Source organism: Mixophyes fleayi, chromosome 4 (genome assembly GCF_038048845.1).
Source record: "Mixophyes fleayi isolate aMixFle1 chromosome 4, aMixFle1.hap1, whole genome shotgun sequence".
Classification (NCBI taxonomy): domain Eukaryota; kingdom Metazoa; phylum Chordata; class Amphibia; order Anura; family Limnodynastidae; genus Mixophyes; species Mixophyes fleayi.
The window spans coordinates 100,407,700-100,430,003 of NC_134405.1; the positions used below are offsets into that span (position 1 = coordinate 100,407,700).

General features: G+C 37.1%; 1 protein-coding gene across 3 annotated transcripts in view; it reads left to right on the plus strand.

The window, feature by feature from the left end:
• The window catches only part of CRTC3 (CREB regulated transcription coactivator 3), a 74,743-nt gene extending 55,599 nt beyond the window's left edge, over nucleotides 1-19,144 (plus strand). For 2 of the 3 annotated variants that reach the window (XM_075207886.1, XM_075207888.1), the window contains 9 exons: nucleotides 1,822-1,860; nucleotides 2,349-2,434; nucleotides 5,807-5,856; nucleotides 6,431-6,648; nucleotides 9,194-9,492; nucleotides 9,822-10,007; nucleotides 11,936-12,016; nucleotides 13,759-13,963; nucleotides 14,475-19,144. In XM_075207886.1, the coding sequence (XP_075063987.1) occupies nucleotides 1,822-1,860; nucleotides 2,349-2,434; nucleotides 5,807-5,856; nucleotides 6,431-6,648; nucleotides 9,194-9,492; nucleotides 9,822-10,007; nucleotides 11,936-12,016; nucleotides 13,759-13,963; nucleotides 14,475-14,683 (1,373 nt within the window). In that variant the 3' untranslated portion in view covers nucleotides 14,684-19,144. The remainder of the gene's footprint in view (nucleotides 1-1,821; nucleotides 1,861-2,348; nucleotides 2,435-5,806; nucleotides 5,857-6,430; nucleotides 6,649-9,193; nucleotides 9,493-9,821; nucleotides 10,008-11,935; nucleotides 12,017-13,758; nucleotides 13,964-14,474) is intronic. The other variant, XM_075207887.1, reaches the window with a different exon arrangement.
• Nucleotides 19,145-22,304: the final 3,160 nt, after the last annotated feature.

Genomic DNA, 22,304 nt, shown 5'->3' on the forward strand with positions numbered 1-22,304 from the left:
CTAAAGTCAGCACTTGTAGTTCAGGATGCTACTACTTATACCACTAGCACTTATCTCTTCTGGCCAGAGAACAGCTTCTCTTTGTATTTGTAATATTTATAGGGGATGTCTCTAGATTGTATTTAAAAAAAAATAAAAAAATTAAACTTCCTCTAGTGGTCCGGTAGGGATCAGAGCATATCTGGTAGCATTTTGACACCACTCTGGTCTGAGGAACGGACCTCTTGTGTTCTGGCGAGTCATCCCCAAATCCCCTAGTGATTAGTTTGGATCCAGTGTTTCCTGGCAGTTAAGTGAACTTTTTCACAGATTTAATTTAGCAGCAGAATAGACCGACTGTGCAGTGCTTGTTTCCCACTGTATTTGTAGATTTTGCATTCTGCTTTGTGGTGTTGGGGTATGACTGGGTAACCTAAAGTATGCCAGCGAAACGTGTGACATTTTCTGGCTAAATGTTGAATAAGGATAATATTCCACTGAACATATTTGAAACGGTCGATCATCTGTAGTAATGGCCAATTGGGATTTTATGTCAAACAAAATAGGTACATTTTAATTTTCAATAAGGATAATCTTAAAACTCTGCATATCAAAGAAAATTATGCAGCAGAAATAGTTCATAATTTAGACAGAAAAATAGACACACAATTACTTAGTTAGTTGCACCACGTTAGACAAACAAAAAAAGCCACAAACCATGTGATATCCTAGAAACTGCTATATACATTGTATATGTTGTTTCTTAAAGAGAGACAGGAGTTTACATATGAAATTGACTATGTAATGGGTTGATATTATGTGATAAAATGTTTAAATATATATGATTGTATACATGTTTATCCCCCGTTCCCCACTCCTCCCCGTAAAATATAGTTCCATGAAATAAGGGAATGTTCTGGCACATGCTTATGAAACACACAAACAGATTGTTTATAAACCATTATTTATATAGTGCCTACAAATTGCGCAGCTCCTTACAAGAATATTTTATTGTTCTGATCAATCCCTGCCTCAGTGGAGCTTGCAGTATATATTACCTACCACACCAGGCATATACACAATATACATGTTTTGTCAAATGCCAGTTAACCTGCTAGTATACATTTGGGAAGAAACCAGAGCACCCAGAAGAAGTGCATACAAACATGGGAAGAACAAATGAACGATACACAGAGACGGGCCCGGTCTGATTCAAACCCAGCGTTTGTTTGAAGGATTTCCCACTTTGAACTTTTGATATGCTGCACTTTCAGACCAAATTTTTGCATTCTCTAATCAGACACTTTTTTAAATGTATTAACTGTATTGAAGTCTGGGGAAATGCATTCCGAAATATATTTTAGTATAAAGTTTCCATAGGTCTGGCACTCTCTCAGCATAATGCACCGTTGAATGGACCCATTAAAGGGACTTTATACCTTTTTATGTTGTTCTAGAGACTTTCCCCAGACTAGCACCCTCCTCCAATACAACCCACTCAAACTTCTGCAGATGTCCCCCTTTACTCTCTCCAGTTATTTAACCCTCCCATAAGAGGAAGAAAAGCACCTTTTTAATTGGGAAATAAAACAGCCATACTTAAAATGATTTGCTTGCTTATCTTTTTAGCCAAACTCCAAGCACTGCAGGTAAAGTGGCAAGGAGCAATGTGCTCTCGCTAGATCTGCCTCCGGTACCTTGACATTGTCACGTAAAATGTTTTGCATGGGAGATTCTAGTGCAGATAATACTTTTTCCTTATTGTAACAATTGAGTTCAATTACGTGATACACTATTTGAGAGGTCTGTTGTGCTTATTTACATTTTTTTTTTTTTTTGTAGCAAGTTTACAGGACAGGGAATTGGACAACTTGGGAGAAGGTAAAATTGTGGCGCCTTTTTCTTTTTGTTTTGTGACCATATCAATTTACAGTTCTGTAGTGTAAAGTGACGGTAGTAATCTGTAACCCAGACACTACCTATTTCCTCTCTAAAACAACTCGGCACTTTCATTTATGATGCAAGGGTAATACAAATGCATGCACTAGTTATATTTAAAGGAACTCACTGAATGTTGACTTTTGTTTTGTGTTAGTGTATTTAATAAATAAACAAGCATTGGGGATAAGTACTATGCAAGCATAGTTTTACTGCAAATAAATAGGTTTTCATTTGAATTAGTATATATATGGAAATCTTTATGGGTGTACAATATGTTCAGTATAATATTTCCAGTCGCTATGCACTGGGCAGCATGAGGGGTATTAATGTATTTACACTGTAAGTTATGTTGGAGAAATATTTATCATTAGGATTGTTTGCAGCACTTGTTCTGCACATAATAGTAACTTTTTTCTTTCTTTTTTTAGTTTTTTCCTTTCCCAGTGCTTTGACTGAAGAGAATCTGCTGCCTGTTTCTAAGCCACTGCCCAAACAGCTATGGGAAGCCAAAAAGGTGCAGTACAGTAATAAGATAATTTAATTTTATCTGTAGTCCTCCAGACTGACTCACTAGGAATTATCAATAATCTCTTCAACAATAAAAGCTTTTGTGTCTTTATTTTTTTATATTGTATAGTTTTATATTAGATAGCTTTATCCCACAATGTGATGTCCATTCTTCATCCGCCTGTAGTATGTAAAGTCATTATAAAATCAATGTCTGATGGAACCAATGTAGTCTTTCCCTTTCTCCATAGAACTAAGTTAACTGCTATCTTTAAAATTGCATTGGTTAGTTTTTCCCCCCTATATATAATTTTATACTTTTCCCCTTCGAAAATCCTGCAATTGTTTGCATCTGTTTTTGGCCGTACTAATTTCCTGCACTTTGATGCTAATGTCTCTATTCTGGGATTGTTCCGTTTGAGTCTTTGAAAAACGTAATTATTTGGTTGTGCTGTAGTTCTGTTCCTGGGTTATTTCATTGTTTCACTTACACTACTCTGTAGTAAATCTAATATGTTCCTGGAGTATTAGAGCAGAATTCTCACTGAGAGGCAGATGCTCACTAGATGTGCTCTCAATGGTGAGCAGCAGAGAGATATATGTATGTATATACAAAAACAGGGAATGTTAGTCCACATATTGTAATATATGTTAAACTTACCAACTCACGCCAAAGTCTTCCCATTCTGGTCAGTCCTAACATGATCAAATGCTATGCTTTTTTTATCTGGACTAAAGGCTTACCTACATACAGCTTTTAAAGGCAAGTCTTTCCCATGCACTAGCAGCCATGGGAGACCTGGGACTTGCAAGACTCAAGTTGGAGTTAATGAATGTAAAGAATGGGGTGCAAGAGAGATGGGACTTACATTGTATAAACAAAAAAAAGACATAGGTCCTCTGCACTCTCCATGTACAGACTGGGGTGCAAGAGGGGGTTGCCTACATTGTATAGACTAAAAACAGTGATACTCTGCATTCTCTAAACACATAATTAATGCCGTACTAACTACTTTTCTATATTAAAAACAGGGAATGTTAGTTCCACATATTGCAATATGAGTTGGTCAGCTTAACAGAGTATCACTAGCTACAGAGTATCACTGTTTTTTGTCTATACAATGTGGGCAAACCCCTTTTGCACCCCAGTCTGTACATGGAGAGTACAGAGGATCTTTTTGTTCTGTTTTGTTTTTTTTGTTACTTTTCTCTGGGATATCATGTGATATATATACATACATACACACAAAAGTATTATACTGTCTTAAATCCTTGAGTGCCGTTTCACCTGGAAAATGTATGCATGTCAGGGATAAGCCCCTCTAGCTACTCCCTGATTAGATATATTATCATATATTCCATCAGTCATACAATATATCACCTCTATTTTGTCAGGAAACCGCTCCTGAACCAGTTTATCTGTCACAAACCTCCCTCTGCGCACTCGTGACTTGGAAGCTTACTGTAAGGGAAGACACAGGATTCCAGCCTAACTCTCACACTCGCCTCTCTTTCAGGCTACAGATTTCGCTGGTCCCTTTCCCAACACAGACGCACGCTCCACACCTCTCGGCAACTACCACCAGCTACGTATAAGGCCCGTAGCAAACCTATGACTTAATCACCCACTTGCGCACACTCGTTGCTCTGGTAGCTAAACAGTTAACCATTCACACACTGGTTTCTAAAGAGTTAATCCAGCCAAGCAATATTTCTCTTCTAAACAGGCAATGGATTTGTTTAGAGCATTAAGGACAGAACTATTAAATTGTTAGATTTAATATACAAAAAGTACATGGCTTACAAATAATAAAAAAAAAACCAATTAAATAAAAAATAAAGATTTGACAAACAAATAAAAAATTGCAAACAGTTATAACAACAAATGGGATGAAAGTACAGAGCATCACCTACATATAATAATGTGTATGCCTGGGGGTAATCAGAAAAGATGGACAGTCCTTCAATTAGATTGATCCCCAAGAAGCTAACGATTTGTCCCTTCACAACACAGGTTTTTAAGCAAAATGAAATGGGACGGCATTCACAGGGCAGTGTGGATGCTAATGTTGGGGGGGGAAATGTCCCCTTGGTGGCACCTAGGGTTTGTTTCAAAACGATTCCTAAAGTGTTTACCTTTTGGTATCTTTTCTCAGATATATCCCAGAGACATAACTTCCCCTTCAATAAACCAGTCATAACTCCCGCACATTTAAATACCAAATATGATGGGTTTATAATATCAGATTTCATCCTGAAATACATGCGACTACGGCTGTTCCCTGTATAGTTGGTATCTATGTTTTAAAACCCTTGTGTGTTTTTTGCCTCTCAGTACGGAGAGCCACGTGCATTTCCCGAAATATGAAGGCACCTCTTTGAAGTTACTATTTCTAAATACCTGCATAAAGAGCCTTTAGGTTTTACCTGGGGCTACAAGATTCTCACCTAGGCACATCGCTCTCTAATTTACACCTAGTGGTTCTTTTGTGTGTACACTACCTATTGAAAGGAAGTCAATTAGGAAGTGGAATACACGATCAAAACAATGGATGTCTAGGATCTGCATCTTAAGCTTCTCTCCTCATAAAGGGTCTGCTCAACCTAATTACCTCCTACTGGGCTAATGGGTAAATGTTTGTTTCCTTTTTAAAACATTTGGTCAGAGGGGAAAATCAGGTTCCCTTCTATGTATCAATGCAATATTGATATTGTCAGGATGAGAGCATAAATCTGATATTATGAAATAGAATATTGAATGTCACGGCCCAAATAAAATACTGCATTGATATATAGAAGGGAACCTGATTTTTCCCCTCAGATAAATATTTGTTTTCTTTTTAAAACATTTGGTCAATTAGCCCAGTAGGTGGAGATAGATATATAGAGATATATAATGTGTGTGTGATATAGATAGATGTATGTATATGAATGTGTGTTTTGAAAGATGTGCTTTAAAATCACTCTAGTTTGAAAATGTTTCTTTGTTTAGAGAAAATATACAGTATGATGGGCAGTTTTGAGTTTTGTCCCTGCTTGCTCTTTCATATTGGTGGACCCTAGCCATGATATTTTTCCCTGCACCCAGCGATCTACCCCTTGCCACAGGCTCGGGTCCCCAAGCTTTTGTGCTGTGTGGGGATTTTCACACATGAATAAGATAGACAGGAGGGCTCTGCATAATATAAAGGGATTATTAGCCAAAGACAAACAAAATTGCACTATAATGATTGGTGAGGCATTAGACCTATACAAAGTATATATAAAATATAGGGTTGTTTTTTTTTTTTAGCCATTCCATTATAGTTCGTGGAAACTAGATTTTGCGACACTGGCTTTGTATAAACTTTAAGCTGACCTCTCTTCTTGTTGTGTGTAGGTGCAGTCTATGACATCTCGTCCCCGATCTTGTGAAGTTCCAGGCATCAAGTATGTACTGAGCCAGTCTCTACCTTTCTCTTTTTGTCTGTACTGTTATTTAAATAAATAAATTACATTTAATGTTTTTTTATGTAAGAATAAACATGGTGTGACTGTAGTTTACTGTACTGCTTGTAGTAGTGGTCTTTGTAGCCTTGGCTCACTAAGCTAGGACTTTTCATCAGATATTTGTGTTAAGGTGGGCAAATCAAGATTAAATACCCTTATCTTGCACCCTTTCCAGCTAAATCCCTATATCCAGTGTTACTAGTTCTCCATGCATTTCCATTAGAAAAGTGGGTGAAAACGCATGTTAAGCCTATTTGTCATGTGTTAGTAACAAGTGTCTTGATGTCATTTGAGTTCACTGTAGGCTTCTCCCAATGTGTTTAACTTGAGATATGTGCATTGAATGGAGCAAAATGTGTTTGGGAAAAATGCAATACAAATGCAACACACCCAAGTGTTTGTAAAAATACAAATGGATATGGTGTCATTGGAAACAGTGGTTTCTGTATATTTCAAACCTGTTTACCTGCATTATACGGATATTGAAATTGATTTTTCTGTGTCCTCTCTGCAGAGTCTATCCATCTTCTGATCAGAACACCGGTCTCTCTCATTTCCAAGGGAACCTAAATACAGGTGGATCGCTGCCAGATCTTACTAACCTGCATTTCCCGTCTCCTCTGCCAACCCCGCTGGACCCAGATGACACAGCTTATGCCAATATGAGTGTGGAGAATAGCACAGTTGGGCTCCCTGCTGCTATGACTCACCTGGGGATCAGTGGCTCTCCAGGTCAGTGATATTAAAAATAAAAACAAATATTTGTGTCATTATCAAAACTTTTGGCTATGAGTGTACAATTACTACATTTGTGGGATATGTGTTTGCACTGCTCTGCTTCTGTAACCTATAGATTAAAGCTCATGCGTTAATCCATCCCCAGTTGTCCTGCATTGAGCCCAGCATTAATGGCCTTGGTTAACACAGCAGTCTTGTACCACAGTAGTCAGAAAGGATTCGGCCTGAACGACAGAGGTGCTGCAGCAGCTACATATTGCTCTAGAATTGTCAGTGTGCTGGTGGTGACCAGTCATTACCCTCTTGTTATTGTGCAGATGACACAGTCGGTGAGTGTCTGGTTTAACCGAGCAGCTCCAATGCATTAGTCAGTTTTCCCCACTACGTTTGGTAAGGAGCGAGCAGTGGGTGTGGTTTAGTGTATCCAACAATAATATGTCACTGTTTTTACATATTTTCCAACTGAATAGAGTAGGAAATTATCATGGCTGAGAATACAGAATGATTATACAACATTTTCTTAAGGTGGCACTGGAAAAAATTAAAATAAAACAGAACAACAAAAGTTTAAAAGCTTAAGTGATTCCGTCAAAGACACTCTTATGGACATTTTCAGATACCTCCACATAAAGGATAATGTAATGACCTACAGCCTTCTACTCTAAGCGGAGTCGAGATATAGATATATATATATATATATATATATATTTTTGGCCATGACTGTTCTTGGGCTTCTAGATCTTATTTTAAACCAAGCAATACCCCCTTATTAGTACACATGAATACAGTTCAAATACTGCATAAAACTGTCAAGACACTTCTATGTTCCTGGTCTATAATCCATATCACATATTGGAAGCACAGTGTGCATCATGTTGTGCTTGACATCAAATTTAACATTGTTTAGTGAGATGGACAAAAGTATACAAACCTGAATTCTCGCTTAGCGTGGAACAAAGCACAACAAATCTTTCATACAGTTACAAATAGTACTTATATATTGACTTGCATGTGTTCTATTGCCATATACTTGGGGACCATGAAAACATTTTAAAGTTAAATATTGTCTGTTAAAATAATATTTAATTGTTTTTAATAGGTCAATTAAAGGTCATATGGGAGTTGCTCACAGAAATAGGTCAGTGAGCAGTCTGTTTATTATTTTTTTTCGGAAATAGTGCAGTTTATTCGTAGACAGGCACACCAGCGGAGTTAGCCCTTCGCTGCAAAAGTTGTAAAAGAATATTTGGTCTGTTTTGCATAATTTTTAAATTAAATTCACTGTTAAATCAGTGAATAATCTGTGATGGGAATATGTGGAAGAGAACAGATTTAATGCAGTTTTTCTTGTATAACTGCTAGAGCCATCCAAATCTTTATTCACTTAAATGGAATTCTAAAATGAAAACGCATACTCTTGTGTGCCGTCATGAGAAACAAGCACTACCTAATATGTCACTCTCCTGGATGCGACCACGTGAAGAAAATGCTTATAAATTTCTTACAAAAGCTAAAAAAAAAAAAATGTAGAACTGGACTTGGCCTAGAATTAAAATAGAATACACCTAAACCATTGGAGGTTTAACCTGTTCCAGAAAGGTGCAGTTTTAAAAGGTCTTTTTTTCTGAACTAGCTAAACTGTTTCAGCTTGATGTAAGTTATTGAAATACCACCACTTTCTCTAAAGAACTTGTGCAAGTATATTATACATGCAAAAAAGGCTTTCCTCACCCTGTGTCTCCACAGTGCAGAAAGGAGAAATAATAATGTGAATTGCATCTGCAATGCCTTTTTTGGACATGTCATTTGTACAGCTATTTGGTACTGAGGAAAGGTACTGTTTAGCCCCTTTTAGTATACGCCAAAGCTGATATGAAATAAATGTGAAACATAGATCTCGATTGGCAACCAAGTAGTAGAGGCTGAGCTAAAGCGTGAGCCAGAAATAGTAGTGATGATAAAAAAAAAAAAAAAAGACACGGAGAGCTTTCCCATTTCAATAGGGTCTTTGTGCCAGACAGCCCACTCTCTGACTTCAAAATGCAAGCGTTCAAGTTCCACCAAGCAGTTCCTGATAATACCCCCATTATATGGCCGTGAATAGGGGCTTGTGTGGAGAAAAGTCAGATCTTTCTAATTCCTATCATCTTGAAATCCCAGAATAAATGACTTGGTTATTTTACAGGTTTTCATTGGACTTAAGACTTCAGTAATAAACAGTAAAGAGATTGCTGTATGATAGCATATAACAGGTGCATGGCTATTAAAATAACAGAACTGTTCTATACTGTTCAGGGTATAGGCAGATGAAATAACAATTAAACCTGCAGGTATGCTGGAAACAAGCGAGTTACAGTAGAACTTTCATCACTGTTCTCCATTTAGTGTGCGGTTTCTCCATCCTGGCTGTGTGCCTACAACTTCTGCTCTATTTCCTAAAAGACAGTGTGGTGCTAGTGCCTGTTCTGCAAAATTAATAAAAGGTTTGTAAAGCTACTGTACTTTTTTTTTTGTTTTTTTTTGTTTTGTTGTTATTCAGGTTTGCAGAATACTCGTAGCAATCCATCCATTCAAACAACACTGAACAACAGCTCTATTGCCTCTTCTGTAAACAACCATGGACCTCCGTCTGGCCGATCCAACCCATCACTTCACCAGTCTCTCCGTCTGGCCTCCCTCAGCAATCCTTCTCTCCCTACGGCTGCTCTTGGTAGTTCACCGAGGCGCAGACACACACCTGTTAGCCCGCTGACCCTGACGCCTGGCAGCGAGTCAAATCGCTGTGTCAGTGGCCAGTTTTCACCCACTAGCCCAATGAACATGCTACAAAACTCACAGGTAAGAGAGAAATTAGGTAGTTTATTTGGATACTAATTAAAAAAAAACAAAAAACTTCCCTCTTACACTAAGCTTTCAAAAATAGGAAATAATCTTCTTGTTTTACTCTCTGCCATGCATTATTGGGTTCATTCATTTCTTACTGTAGCTTATTAAGTGACTTATTCAAGATTGTATTATGTATTTAGTAATTTTCCATATATTTAATTGTGAGTAATGGGTGACAGGTGAGAGTAACAATAAGAATCCCTAAAAATCAGTATGCATCTAATATGTGCACTTAATTAAAAATGTCAATGGTCATTATAGTCATTGTTTTATTTTGTTAGGGTATTAATAATATGGACAGGAATCCTCTTTCCCTCCCTCCGCTTGAGCCTCCTCCACCTTATCCTTTATACCAAGAGCAGTCCCAGCATCCACTTCAACATACATCACACGACGCTACAGAGTCTCAAAACTTACAGCCTCCTTCACCTGTGCCCTGCCCTCCTCTGGACCTAAATTTGGCTAACGTGAGTATGATTATGTAGAAATATATGTAGCTAGCACTCCTGTTATCTTCAGTATAAGTCATACTGTGCATGGCTTGTCTCTTCTCTGAGGCACACGGCACTCACATAAGCACTGTTGAGTAGGCGAAGTCCACACGTTGCAGCTCGATGTGGTTATATGCTGCATAACACTAAAGAAGAGATTATTTCCGTTGCTACATCCGTAGGTCCGTTTATCTGATATCACAGTGACCTTGAAGTGATACAGAGAAATAGTACATCACTCATTTCCCTTATTATGTGAAGAGTTTGTAAATGAACGAGTGAAAGGAAAGTCTTTACCATTATGTGGTCCATGAACAGCTTTTATGTTTACATGTAGTTTCATTTAATTTGTTGTTACATGATTTGTTAAACACATGTAGAACATCATATAACAAGATATTATATAGGGTATGTGGATATATTGCTGCCTTTGCCAAATTATTGCACATGGAAAGCTATAGCAATGTGCCACCTAATATTTATAAATTGCCTCATTGGCAGTCTCCGCTAATGACTTTGTAATAATCTGTATTATCACTTTAATAATCAACTGCTTCATTATGATTCTTTCAGATCCTCCTCTATTACTGCTCTCAGTGCTCTGTCGTCTCTGATGGAACCTATAATATTCACTAACTCTAAATTATTGAAGCAAAATATATAGTTCTAATTGGAGATCTTGTGAGCTCACATATTCCGAAAATATTTTGTATTGCTATTAACTGTTTTTATATAGCGCCTACATATTGCACAACGCTTTACGATTAATCCAACAGTCCCTGCCACAGTGGAGCTTACACTCTATATTCCCCATCGCACACCATGGATCGGTTATCCCCCACATTACAATGATGGAGGTCACCTGTTTATGTTTGTATTTGTTGTTAATCAATTGTTGGAGTAGATTTTGAGCCCATCTCCCAATCCCTATGTGAAATAGAATGTCACTGGTAGGAAAGGTGATGAAGGTTGTGCAAAAGTAATTGACTAAAAAAAACAGTTGACAAGCTGCTCCATGGTGATAGGTTCATTTTAAGTAGATGGTAAAACACGTATCTGTAGTTTCCAGTGTTTTCAACCTGTGGTGCGTGTACCCAGAGAGTTTCTTCTGACCAATTAAGGGATCACTGCAGTCTCTTAAATTCCCCACAAAACCAAAATAACACTTCACTTTGTTATTAAATAATATAATATATCAGAAAATTGGGGTCTATGTATAAATGAAAATATATAGAAAGCAGTGCATTTCCACTCTTTCCTCCATATTTGCCTTTGGACAGCAGCTTTGCGCAGCCGTTCATTGAAGGGCCATTGCTGGAGCTGTCTGTTTGGGGTGAGGGCACACAGGGAATGATGTTATTCATTGCCATGTGCTACTCTCTAAAACACAAATGTTACATATGGTGCTGCTCTGCTACAAAAATGGAGTGCTATATATATATATATTAGTTGGAACATATTTATTAAACTCTGTCACTATGGTTACTTTGTAAACCTTCACAGAGGTAATAGAACTTGGAAAGCATTTGCAGAATGGTGTGGGTAGAGCATATTTGTTTGTGCAATCTTGCATAATGTATGTACAAGTCTATAAATTTATCTTGTGTGCCTCCACATTGGGAGTAGAAATGAGGACCTATGAAAACTGGTACACAGAAAGGTGCAGTCTTCCGTCTGTTAGACCTGGGTCTGACCCATAAACCCCACATAAGCACAACCACCACCAGCCTGACAAGGAAGTGAAAATTACTTCCCCCGCAAAACAAGGAATCAACTACCCTGTTTCTATACTATCATCATCATCACCATTTATGTATATAGCGCCACTGATTCCGCAGCGCTGTACAGAGAACTCATTCACATCAATATACTAATACTACTTTTTTTTTCTTTTCTTTTAATAGAACTCTCTTAGTGGCTTCTTTGCCGATGCCTTCTTTGATCAGCAACAGCATACGAGACAGGGGAAGTATCTATGGCAGCAGGTTAGTGTTGGTTCTTTCACTCTTAAATTGATTTTAATTTTTGATTGTCTGAGACCCTTACACAAAACAATATTTATTGCTGTCTGTTATGTTTCCCCACTCTTGCACCAACATAATTCATTTTTGACACTACATAAGTCTCATTCCAAACATCAAGAAAATCTCTTCACTAATTTTTCCTTGTATAATGTGGCTCTGAATGCCTCACTAGTCTGTGAGTATCAGTTTCACTTTATTGCTTTGGTTGTAACAGGGTTTCTAGCAGGAATTCTGAATAAAATATTTGGTGTTTGTGACAGAGTTGAGAAATCTTCTTGCATGGTGGAACACTTTGTATATATCCGGTGCAGGATTCCCCTTAGAAGGTGTATGCATTGTGTGGTAGATATCGGAGCCAGATTTAGACCTCATGGGGCCCTAGGCAAGATACTGGTTGGGGGCCCCCCCTCCCTTAAACAATCCATAGCACTATGTTTATTTTAGCATGTCATATACCCCTATAGCTGAGTAGAAGGAGTATTTGCCGCAGTCAAAGGAGGTGTGGCCAGATCATTGGGGACATGGCTTGCATCATTGCGGACGTACCTAGCAGCAACAACCAACGTACCTAGTAACAACCTAGCAGTTGTCACTTTTGTCCCTCCATTATCACATGTGCCCCTTCACATCACCTCTGTGCCCCTTCACATCACCTCTGTGCCCCTTCACATCACCTCTGTGCCCCTTCACACTTTTTTGGGAACTATTTATTTATTTCCCCGTTTTTTGTAGTGTGCCATTGTGCCTCCGTCAGTTTGCCTACCTTTCTATTGCTGTCTTCTCTTCTGTTTTCTTCTTTTATGATTTCTCATCTCATCTTCTGTTCTGTTTTCTTTCTTGCCCCCGTCGCACGCTGCTCCTCTCCGCTCCTCTGAGTCTTCAGTGAATATGCCGTTGGGCGTGATGATGTCACGCCCGAGGTTCAGTGGAACGCAACTGAGCAGGAAGGAGGAGAGGAGGCTGCCGGGGGCCACTGCAATCAGTGATATTTTTTTTTTTTTTTGCTCCCTTGGGCTCAATATTTATTTTTCTTTGCTGGCACCCCCACCACCCATTGGGCCCCCTGGCCCTAAGCAAGTGCCTAGGTTGCCTAGCATTAAATCCAGCCCTGGAAGATATGTGTTTGTGTAAAGCTGCATAGGAGCAATGCTTGTCCTTCAGCTTTTTTATTCGTTAGCCTTATATTGCTTCAGCTGCTGCTTTGTGAACTGCCCATAAACTTAATGCACGACAGCCTTGGGTGTCAGAATTTGGAAGACTAGAAAAAGACCAGCAGATTAAAATTACTCATGATCATCAAAACAGAGTACAAGTTTATATTTTAATATTCTACTCAATCTAAATGTTTTACGGGGGTTATGTAAGTTATATTTCTTCAGAAAGTAGGAATAGTACAATATACCAGACTCATGAGCACCTCCTGGTTACAGTCTTTCAAAGTACTGAATGAGTTCTCACAGTACTGTATAGTATGTTATTACATGGAACCCAATTCTGAATTAAATAGCTTACAGGTAGCAATGTCTTTAGAAAGAGGTCCCATTTGCCATATGGTACAGAGTTATTAAAATGTCTACATTATGTTCTACAGATGTTACCTAATTTATTAACCTCACTGCTCGTTGTGTAGCCTAGAATATGGAATTTTAAAATGTATCTGCCTAAAACTGAAACTGGTTTAAGCTTTCTCTATTTCTATTCAGCAAGAACAGTATGATATGTACGGAAGTCCAAGCAGTTCCCTTCCCAACAATGCTTTCTTTGATCCAAACATGAACCTCCAATACTCTCAGGCAGCCATGATGGGACTAGGAGGGAGTCATGGAAATCTCCAAGATCCCTTCCAGATGAGGCCAAACTACTTGTATTCCAACTACGGGGGGAGCGTTCCAAACATTATCTTAACAGGTCAGCAATTTCTTTGTACTGAATGGCCGTGCTTTTCACTATGCCACTATGCACATATAAAGGAATTAAGCCTGGTATTTTCTAACTTAATTACCGGTACCTCATAAATCTTTGCCTATTAATATACATTTTAAGATATTTGAATGCCCCAGCCTGAACTTGCATGCACAGGGTTTGAACGCCTTTTGTTCATATAGGACAGCCTCATCCAGCCAGCACCAAATCCAGCTACTATTTCCCAGTTATAGACCAATAAGATTAGGCTTTAATAAGGGTTGGGCATAAAATATTTTTGGCTGAGGTGTGTTTGAGTTAATTGAAATACATACTGTTTGTAAGCAAAACGTTTCACTTTCCTGTGAAAATCTATTACAACATGCAGTGATCAATATGAGTGGAAGCTGCAATATTGATTGCACTGCTGAGATCAAATATAGAGTTATAAAAATATGTAGTGCATTTGGTATGTATAAAGTGTGATTTTATAAAATGTATTTCTTATTTCTTTAAGATGACTCAAGCAACAGTTTATCGAAGGACATTGGTAATGCGGTTGCAGGTGTTTCTGAGCTGGGCTTTGATGCAGATAATACATTTCAGTTGGATGATGAGCTGAAACTTGGACCTCTGAGCTTGGATGGTTTGAGCATGTTAAGTGACCCTGACATGGTCCTGCCTGACCCTACAATAGAGGACAGTTTCCGTTCTGACAAGCTGTGATCCACGCTCCTAGTTGGAGTGCAGACTGCTTCAGTCATTTCGTTGACAGAAGAATTGCTTTGTTTCAGTCTTGTCAGTTCTCCTTTGGATACAGAGCAGTTGTAATTGCTTAATGAATCTTTTTTTGACATTTGAATGTCGGCCAAGTAGAAATACTAACTTTTGGAAGAAAATACAAAAGGATATCCGAAGAGACTCTGCTTTAAACAAAGCCAGTAATTGATGTCTTGTAGATAAGCACACAATATTCTCTGTGAAAGAACCTAGGTAGAGGAACTGCATTTCTACGTGTTTTTTTTTTTTTGTTTGTTTTTTTAAATGGTGATGTGCCATTGCCGTACCTTTTTCTACCCACTTATGCTTCTGGCCCATTGAGAAAGCATACTTGGAAGCTACCTAAGTAGTGAAGGATTTATAATTACATACTTTTTACTGAATAGTTTCATTATATCCAGTGATAGAATTATTGACTTGGGAAAAAATTCTACGTTCTAGAAACAGAAACCACTGACCTCAATACTTGCTGATGAATACTTGCCAGGTTTATACTATGAACTTTTGACACTTTTGATTAAGATCTGACATAAAATTATACCAAATTAAATATAAGACATTGAGGTAATAGTGCCTTAGTGCTAGCCACTTTCTCCCGACTTGTGCATACGTTTTGTTGGCTGTGCCAATATTCATCAGAGTGTGGTCTATCGATTCACGAAGTACCAATGTTATCAATGAAATCTAAGGCACGAGTGTCTCAAGCCCTAGTTATTTTACTAGTTCCTAGTGAATCGATAAGCTAAATATTGATCCAGCCCGCAAAATGGTTGCCTTCACTGTGTGCAGACAACTTGTATTTTTTATTAGATGTAAGGTTCGGACAATTGCTTATTTGTTCCTTTTATGTTGCTTAACGCATACATAATTATGGTTTAAGACTGCCGATCTGTCACCTCTTCGTTTAGTTTGCCCATTCATCACCTCTTTGCTTAGTTTGCCAATCCAGCATCTCTTTGTTCAGTTTACGTTTTGGGGCAATTTATCAGACACAGCTGAGTAGTATAACTTGTTAGGGACTGGTTTAAAATTTACAGATTGGGCTGATTGCTCCGTCTGTTGTAATCAAACCTTTTTTATACTTTTTCTTTTTTTTTTTTCTTTTCTATCTTTTTGTTTTGTTTTTTAAGCGGCAAAGATAGCACAAATCTGTAGCAACCAAAAAGCAGATGTTTCATCATCATTCTAACTTTCTCTGCAAGAGAGATTCTTAAAGTGAAACTACACTCAAAAAAGTAGTAGTAATAAAGTTTAAAACTACATGTAACCAGACATTAATTCATACATGTAGAAGTCATGTATAGGTGATAAATGTGTACTTTATACTGACTTTAACCTTTTAATGCAATCTACAGTTTTTCCCCAACTGGGTTCGCTATTTCTTTAATCATGGGGAAAAATGTAAAAGCAAAAAAAAAAAAGAAGCAAACAGTTTAAAGTCTACAGTTGCACAATTTTCTGATAACATAGCATTTTAATTGCTCCAAGTCAGTGACTTGGAATATGGGAATCACTCAGAGTTTGAGATTATACTTTTGCAGTGCATGGCTCTGTTCTGACATGGCTGTGCATTTCATTCTTCTCTACAACCAATGGTTTTTAGGGTTTAGTTTTAATTTAACCTTCTGTCCAAGATTATATCTTTGTGATCTGTTGGTTTATTTTTACTTAATGTGTTTCATTTTAATTATTTTCCTGTCTATAAAATGAGTGGTTACATTTTTAATAACAGCAATGTTACATTTTGCAAATTAATTTGTTTGTACCAACTAAGGTGGATTTAGTGCTGATTTAAGCAAATAAAAGGTGATGGTGTAGGGATTACCAGCTTCTCCTGGTTTTCAGCCGGGCCTGTAAAAGCAACAGACCTGGGCTTTGGCTAGGGGTAGAGAAAACTTCACCGACACCTTTTTGGCTAGTGCAGGTTTGATCAACAGACATCAAGAGGACCCGTCATGTCTTTTCCATTCTGGTCCAAGACATGTGAGATTTTCCTAGTTGACTCTCCTGCTTTGAGAGCAGGATTATCAGAAACTGGTATATCCTGACATATTGTCATATACCACAGATCATCTTTCAGTCCTTCATGCCATGTGCTAAAATATGCATATATGGGAGGACATATACATGTATTAAAGAAGATGGAAGTGATCCATGATAATCGATACTACTCTAGATTGATTGAACACTTAACTGAATAGATGCTATGCGGTTCTCCACATTTGTGTTATTTGCAGCAAGTCATTAAATTAACATTTACCTGTTAACCAGAAAACATAGAATAGAAATTTGCTACCCTTAGCAAGTGTAATCAAATACAACCACTCTGTTAAGTTATTTTTTTATTTATTGGCAAAACAATAGACATTGGACTTTACATTAAAACCGAACATAATAAAAAGAAAATATATTGTACATCATATTCGCTTCTAAAATAAAAAACTATCTGCCTAAGACATGTCACTAGTAGAGCAAAAAAGAGACCTTCCAGAAAACAGATTTGCACTATAGCTTTAATGTATGTCAGACTGGCATCATAATATGCATTTAATAGATCTATTCACAACTACGACCGTGGAAGACTCTGCGTAAAATAGTTTTACAAATCAAATGGGACCTAGCAAATTATTTCTCAAAAAATAAATAGTGAGGTGCGAGCATTGTTCCCAACACTCAGGATTCACATTTTCTTGCCGTGAATTTCTAATTGACCCTTTTTTTTATTCAGCAGTGCCTTAGAGGACTCTCCATAGGTGTGGTTATGCAGAAATGCCCTTTTCTTCATGCAGTGTGCCCTTTGTCCTAATTAAATGTAGCACCTGAAGTGGCTTGTTGTAATAGTAGTAATGTCACGCTCTGTCCATTTTCTAATTGGGACACTTCTGGGGACTTACTGTTAGCACAGTCCCTGTGTTTCGATGTGCACCCAGTGGAAATATGTTTCTTTTTTTATATTTAAATAAAACCGCACAAATGGGCTCTTGTGGTACATTCTTAGAATAGTTGTTCATCCTTTCAACTTAATATTTGCTGATTCCTACTTTAAGGAATGTTGCCAAATTATTTCAAAGATATGCAAGATAAATCCCAAGTCACCTGAAAATAAATATACATACACACACGCGCGTGACATCAGATATATTATTATTCTTTGTAAAGCATCATCAGCATTAGTAAAGGAAGCCTGTTAGTTGTTTGTTATAGCTATATACTAAACGATTTGAGACCCCATCATATTGCGCTGTATTGAGTTAAGGGGCACGTCTACTCTTAACAATTATTGTCCAAAATGTGTGTAAGATACAGGTAATGTTAGAGGGAGAAAATATTACAATTATATATATATATATTTTTTTAGATTGCCGGATATAATACTTTGTTTACTGCCAACCAGATTTTAAAACAGAGATTCTCAATGATTTTTTCTTCACTTCCATATGGAAGTGGTAATGAAATAGGCCAAGAGTGACAAGCAGAAGGTGTTTTCACTGCCGGGGGATGCTGCTGTTTTTCCTGGCAGCAGAGGGGTCATGACTTGCCATTTTTTCCATAACTAACCTTAGATTGGTCATTTTCAGACACTTCATGTGCAAGGTGGCCCCTTTTTTAAGGAGAGGACCAAGAGCAAACTGGTCATCGTCTGAGTAAAAGGGATTTGTGATTTTGTAGGTAATGCCTTCCTCAATGTATGCTCTTCATTTAGATGTTATGACAACAAAATGTGCACTTGCCGTTGCACTTATTAAATGTGTTTTTAAAAGAAGTTTTATTGTAGAGATTTTGTATTGTTATGAAGAATGTTTAATCGTTCAATATATCCTATTGTAGTAATTTATCTTTAAAGTACATATGTTAGTCATTGGTGTAAGATTTGTCCATGATTGATTCATTCTTAGTCTTTCATTTCCAGGACAAAAGCGTTATTTATGCATTTTTTTCTTTGTTCATTTTATTGCACATCATGCATTAACCAGTTCTTTGCCAAAGGGATTAAAGGGCTGTGATAACTGGTTGTAAAGGATTTAGTGGACCTTGTGCGATGATAACAGGAGTGTAAGTTTATATCTTATACACGTTAACCGTCCTTGACATTTTCCAGTTATGACTGCTGCACTGAGCTGTTTTGGCTGTCTCTGAATAATCATAATATATGAGACACTTCCTAAAGACGTGGATTCAAATACATAGTTCAATAAAGTTTAAATGTATTCATACTAATTCTAATTGATTTTCCAGAAGTGCACTGTTAATCTACAGTTATAACGTGATTGCCACAATAAAGAATAGCCCAATTACCCCTGCTGTAGTATGGCTTCCCTGGTGGCATTGGAGGCCTGTTTTGGTCTTTATTTGTACAGATAACAGGTTTGAGTTATTCATAGATTACATAAGCAATTTTTATCTGTCCTCAGAAATAAAAAGACAAAGTCAGAAAAAAAGATAAACTCCAATGAACATATATATTAGAGATAACATTTTATTTGGAGTAGCCCCAAAAAACATATTTTAGGTTTAGCAGCAGAACAATTGTATTCTTAAAGTGTACCTGTCTCCTACTCGCACCTACTCCATTCCGTAGACACTTTGTGGTGGATTATTTTTTTATTTTTTTTTCTTAAATCAAATATTTTGTTAATTTTTTTTTTAGCAGTACATAAAATAAACCATTACATACAAAGAAATAATAAACAGAAAATTTAAATTCTAGTACAAAAATTTACGCACCAATTAGTGCAAGATAGCACATCAATCAAGTGTCTGAGTCAATAACATAGCTGTAAATATCCGCTCATTTTTTCCTTGCACCCCATAGAGGTGCGAGGAAAATTAACTTATATTTCTACCATAGTAACGGTAAAAGTGCGCAGCCAACGATGTTCCTGAGAACGGCTAATTGAATCTGCCATATATTGTCCTTTTCCTATTCCAGTTCAGAAAATAAAAGCAGACATCTGTTTGTTACAGCTGTACATGTTTCTCTCTTTAAAGTCTCTTTCCATATAGTGTTTCTGACCACATCACCTATCCATTATATTTGCCCAACTCTGTGTGGCGTGCTCTCAAGTCTAGCCGGCACAAATAGATTGTAAGCCAAAACAGATTTCTTTGCTGTAGATAACTGGACAGTACTTGTTATCCTTAGAAGTTGATAGGTACATTCTCATCCAGAAAAAATGGCTGCCTCCACTGTATGCGGCAGGTACACTTTAATGCGGTTATTACTTAATTTCTGCTCAAACCACACAGTGCTGGGAGATAAATGACATGTAAAAGAATAAAAATTCCTGTTGCAGAAAACCGCTTTGCTCTAATGAGTTGCCCAAAAACCACAGCTGAGCTAGAGTTAAAGAGCAATGACTATATTTAGAAATGTCTTTATTTTTTTTATAGACTTAATCTATGCTTGTAAAATTATAGTTGCCAATATTTTAATATAATACACAAGTCGTGATAATATATGTACAGTGATTTCTAATGTCATTGCGTTTTAATCTGTGAGTTCTAAGATCATTCTTTGGGAAAATCTGTGTTAGAAGGAATAAAACTCCTACTGTAAATTATATGGTTATTAGTGGTCCTTTCAGATTTATATGACCTGCATAAAAGTACCTGGCCTACAGCCACATGCTCTTATATGGTCACAGAAACCTGAGAGGACTTCTTATACCAGTATAATTTAGACAAGGGAGTTCATATATCCCATATATAATTTCCAGAGACATTTTGCTGTTGGGCAGGTGAATCATGTCACTCACAATGCATGTTCGATAAATATGATTATAGTGCCATTTTTATTGGTTAAACAGACTTCTCCTTTGTAATAAATACAAAGTTTTTAAAACTCAGAACTATAATAGTACAATGCTTTTTATTCTGTATTGTAACTATGTAAGCAGTTGATCTGTATAAAACGTAAGGACCTTTCTAGGGACAAATCTTTAAAATTTAAGTGTGGGAAACTAGAGGAGAAATTAGAGATGATTGGCAACTATGGATGATATATAAGTACATCATAATTGTTTTACTTCCACATGTTTTTGTTTTAAAACCGTTAAAACCACTTCGGCCTAAATTGATTATCAGTGGCAGTCATTCCAGTAAATGCAGGACACCGCACCACTGTGTGTCTGCTTCTAAAAACCAGGAGTATATTTGTAAGCGCATATAATGGTATACAGAAAAAAGGTACATGGCTTCGGTCTTCAAAAATGAAAACCTTTCTAATTAATCACAGTTCTAATCCAAATGTACCAGATTACATGGAACTGTATGTTTTTGCATAATAAAACAAAACATTGCAGTAATAACTTTTTTGGATTATCAAGAAACTACATTGAATTCCCTTTATTGTCTCGCCTGTAATAAACCATAGGTCATGATCTTTCTTACAGTAAGCTAGCAGTTGCACAAGTCAGTACAGTTTTTTTTCTATTGTAAGTAGAGGCAGTGAATGTTTCAAAACTGCTCTCTTCACTTATGCCTTAATGTGCCAATAGCTTAAAGCATTGATAATCCATATTTCAGTAACGTGCTAGGTTTGTACCCCACCAATAATAATAATATTTTTTCTGGTCCAATTTAGCTTTTGAGTATACTGAAAGCAGTCTTATGCAAGTTTCTCTCACCTAACTTGTTTCTGTTGTTTAAAATGTACAGTGGTATTTAAAATATGCAGTTCATGAAACTAATTTCCATTTTGTAATGCCTCATTTTACACCTTTCATAATTAAATTTCAGCAAAATAAAATTCTATATTTGCATATGATGTGTTTATTTCACAATCACATAAAACATTCACATACTTTTTTGGGTTGTACCCCACCTAAAGACTTGTGTGATCCATATGCCGACCCTAACTTCAGTGTTCTATAAAATGTCTATAGACATCTTTATGACTTCTGTGTGTAATAGTACAGCCTACTCTACCTGTGGGCACATGAGTTGTAGATGAAGTACAAAGTTGTTTCTAGACTCTAGCTATCTGAGTTCCTGATTTAAAGCAGTTTTCCAAATTCTTAATGGTGGTTTCACGCTAATTATAAATAAACTCTGGAATGGGGGACAAAGTGGATGTGTCACTTATGTGTCTGTCAGTTTTAATTACATGGCTTTCCCTGTGCACTTTGAGTCATTCATGGACTTTCACTGAAAAACATAGTGTACCTGTCCTCTCAGTCAGCAGAAGAGAAGGTCCATGTAGGTAGGTCTGGAGGAAAAATCAGGAAGGGGCAGCAGGATGGGAAGTAGGGTAGAGGGTAGTAACTATTGCGATTTAGAGTATAAGCGTGGTGAAGGAGAGAAAAAAAAGATGGAGGTTTGTGAGAATAAGAGACAAAGGCAGCCAGAAAAGTTATAAACAAGCAATCGGAAACAAAATCCTTGATGTGGGGGGGGGGGGGGGGGGAGTGCACGGGTGGAAGGGAGGTGAAGGCAAATTGTACATAAAGCAGTTATTAACACAAAAAAGTAATGTGTAGTGTAATTTTTCAGACTTATAATTGGCCATTATACTGTGTGTGTGTGTGTGTGTGCTATAGAATATATATATATATATATCTATATCTAT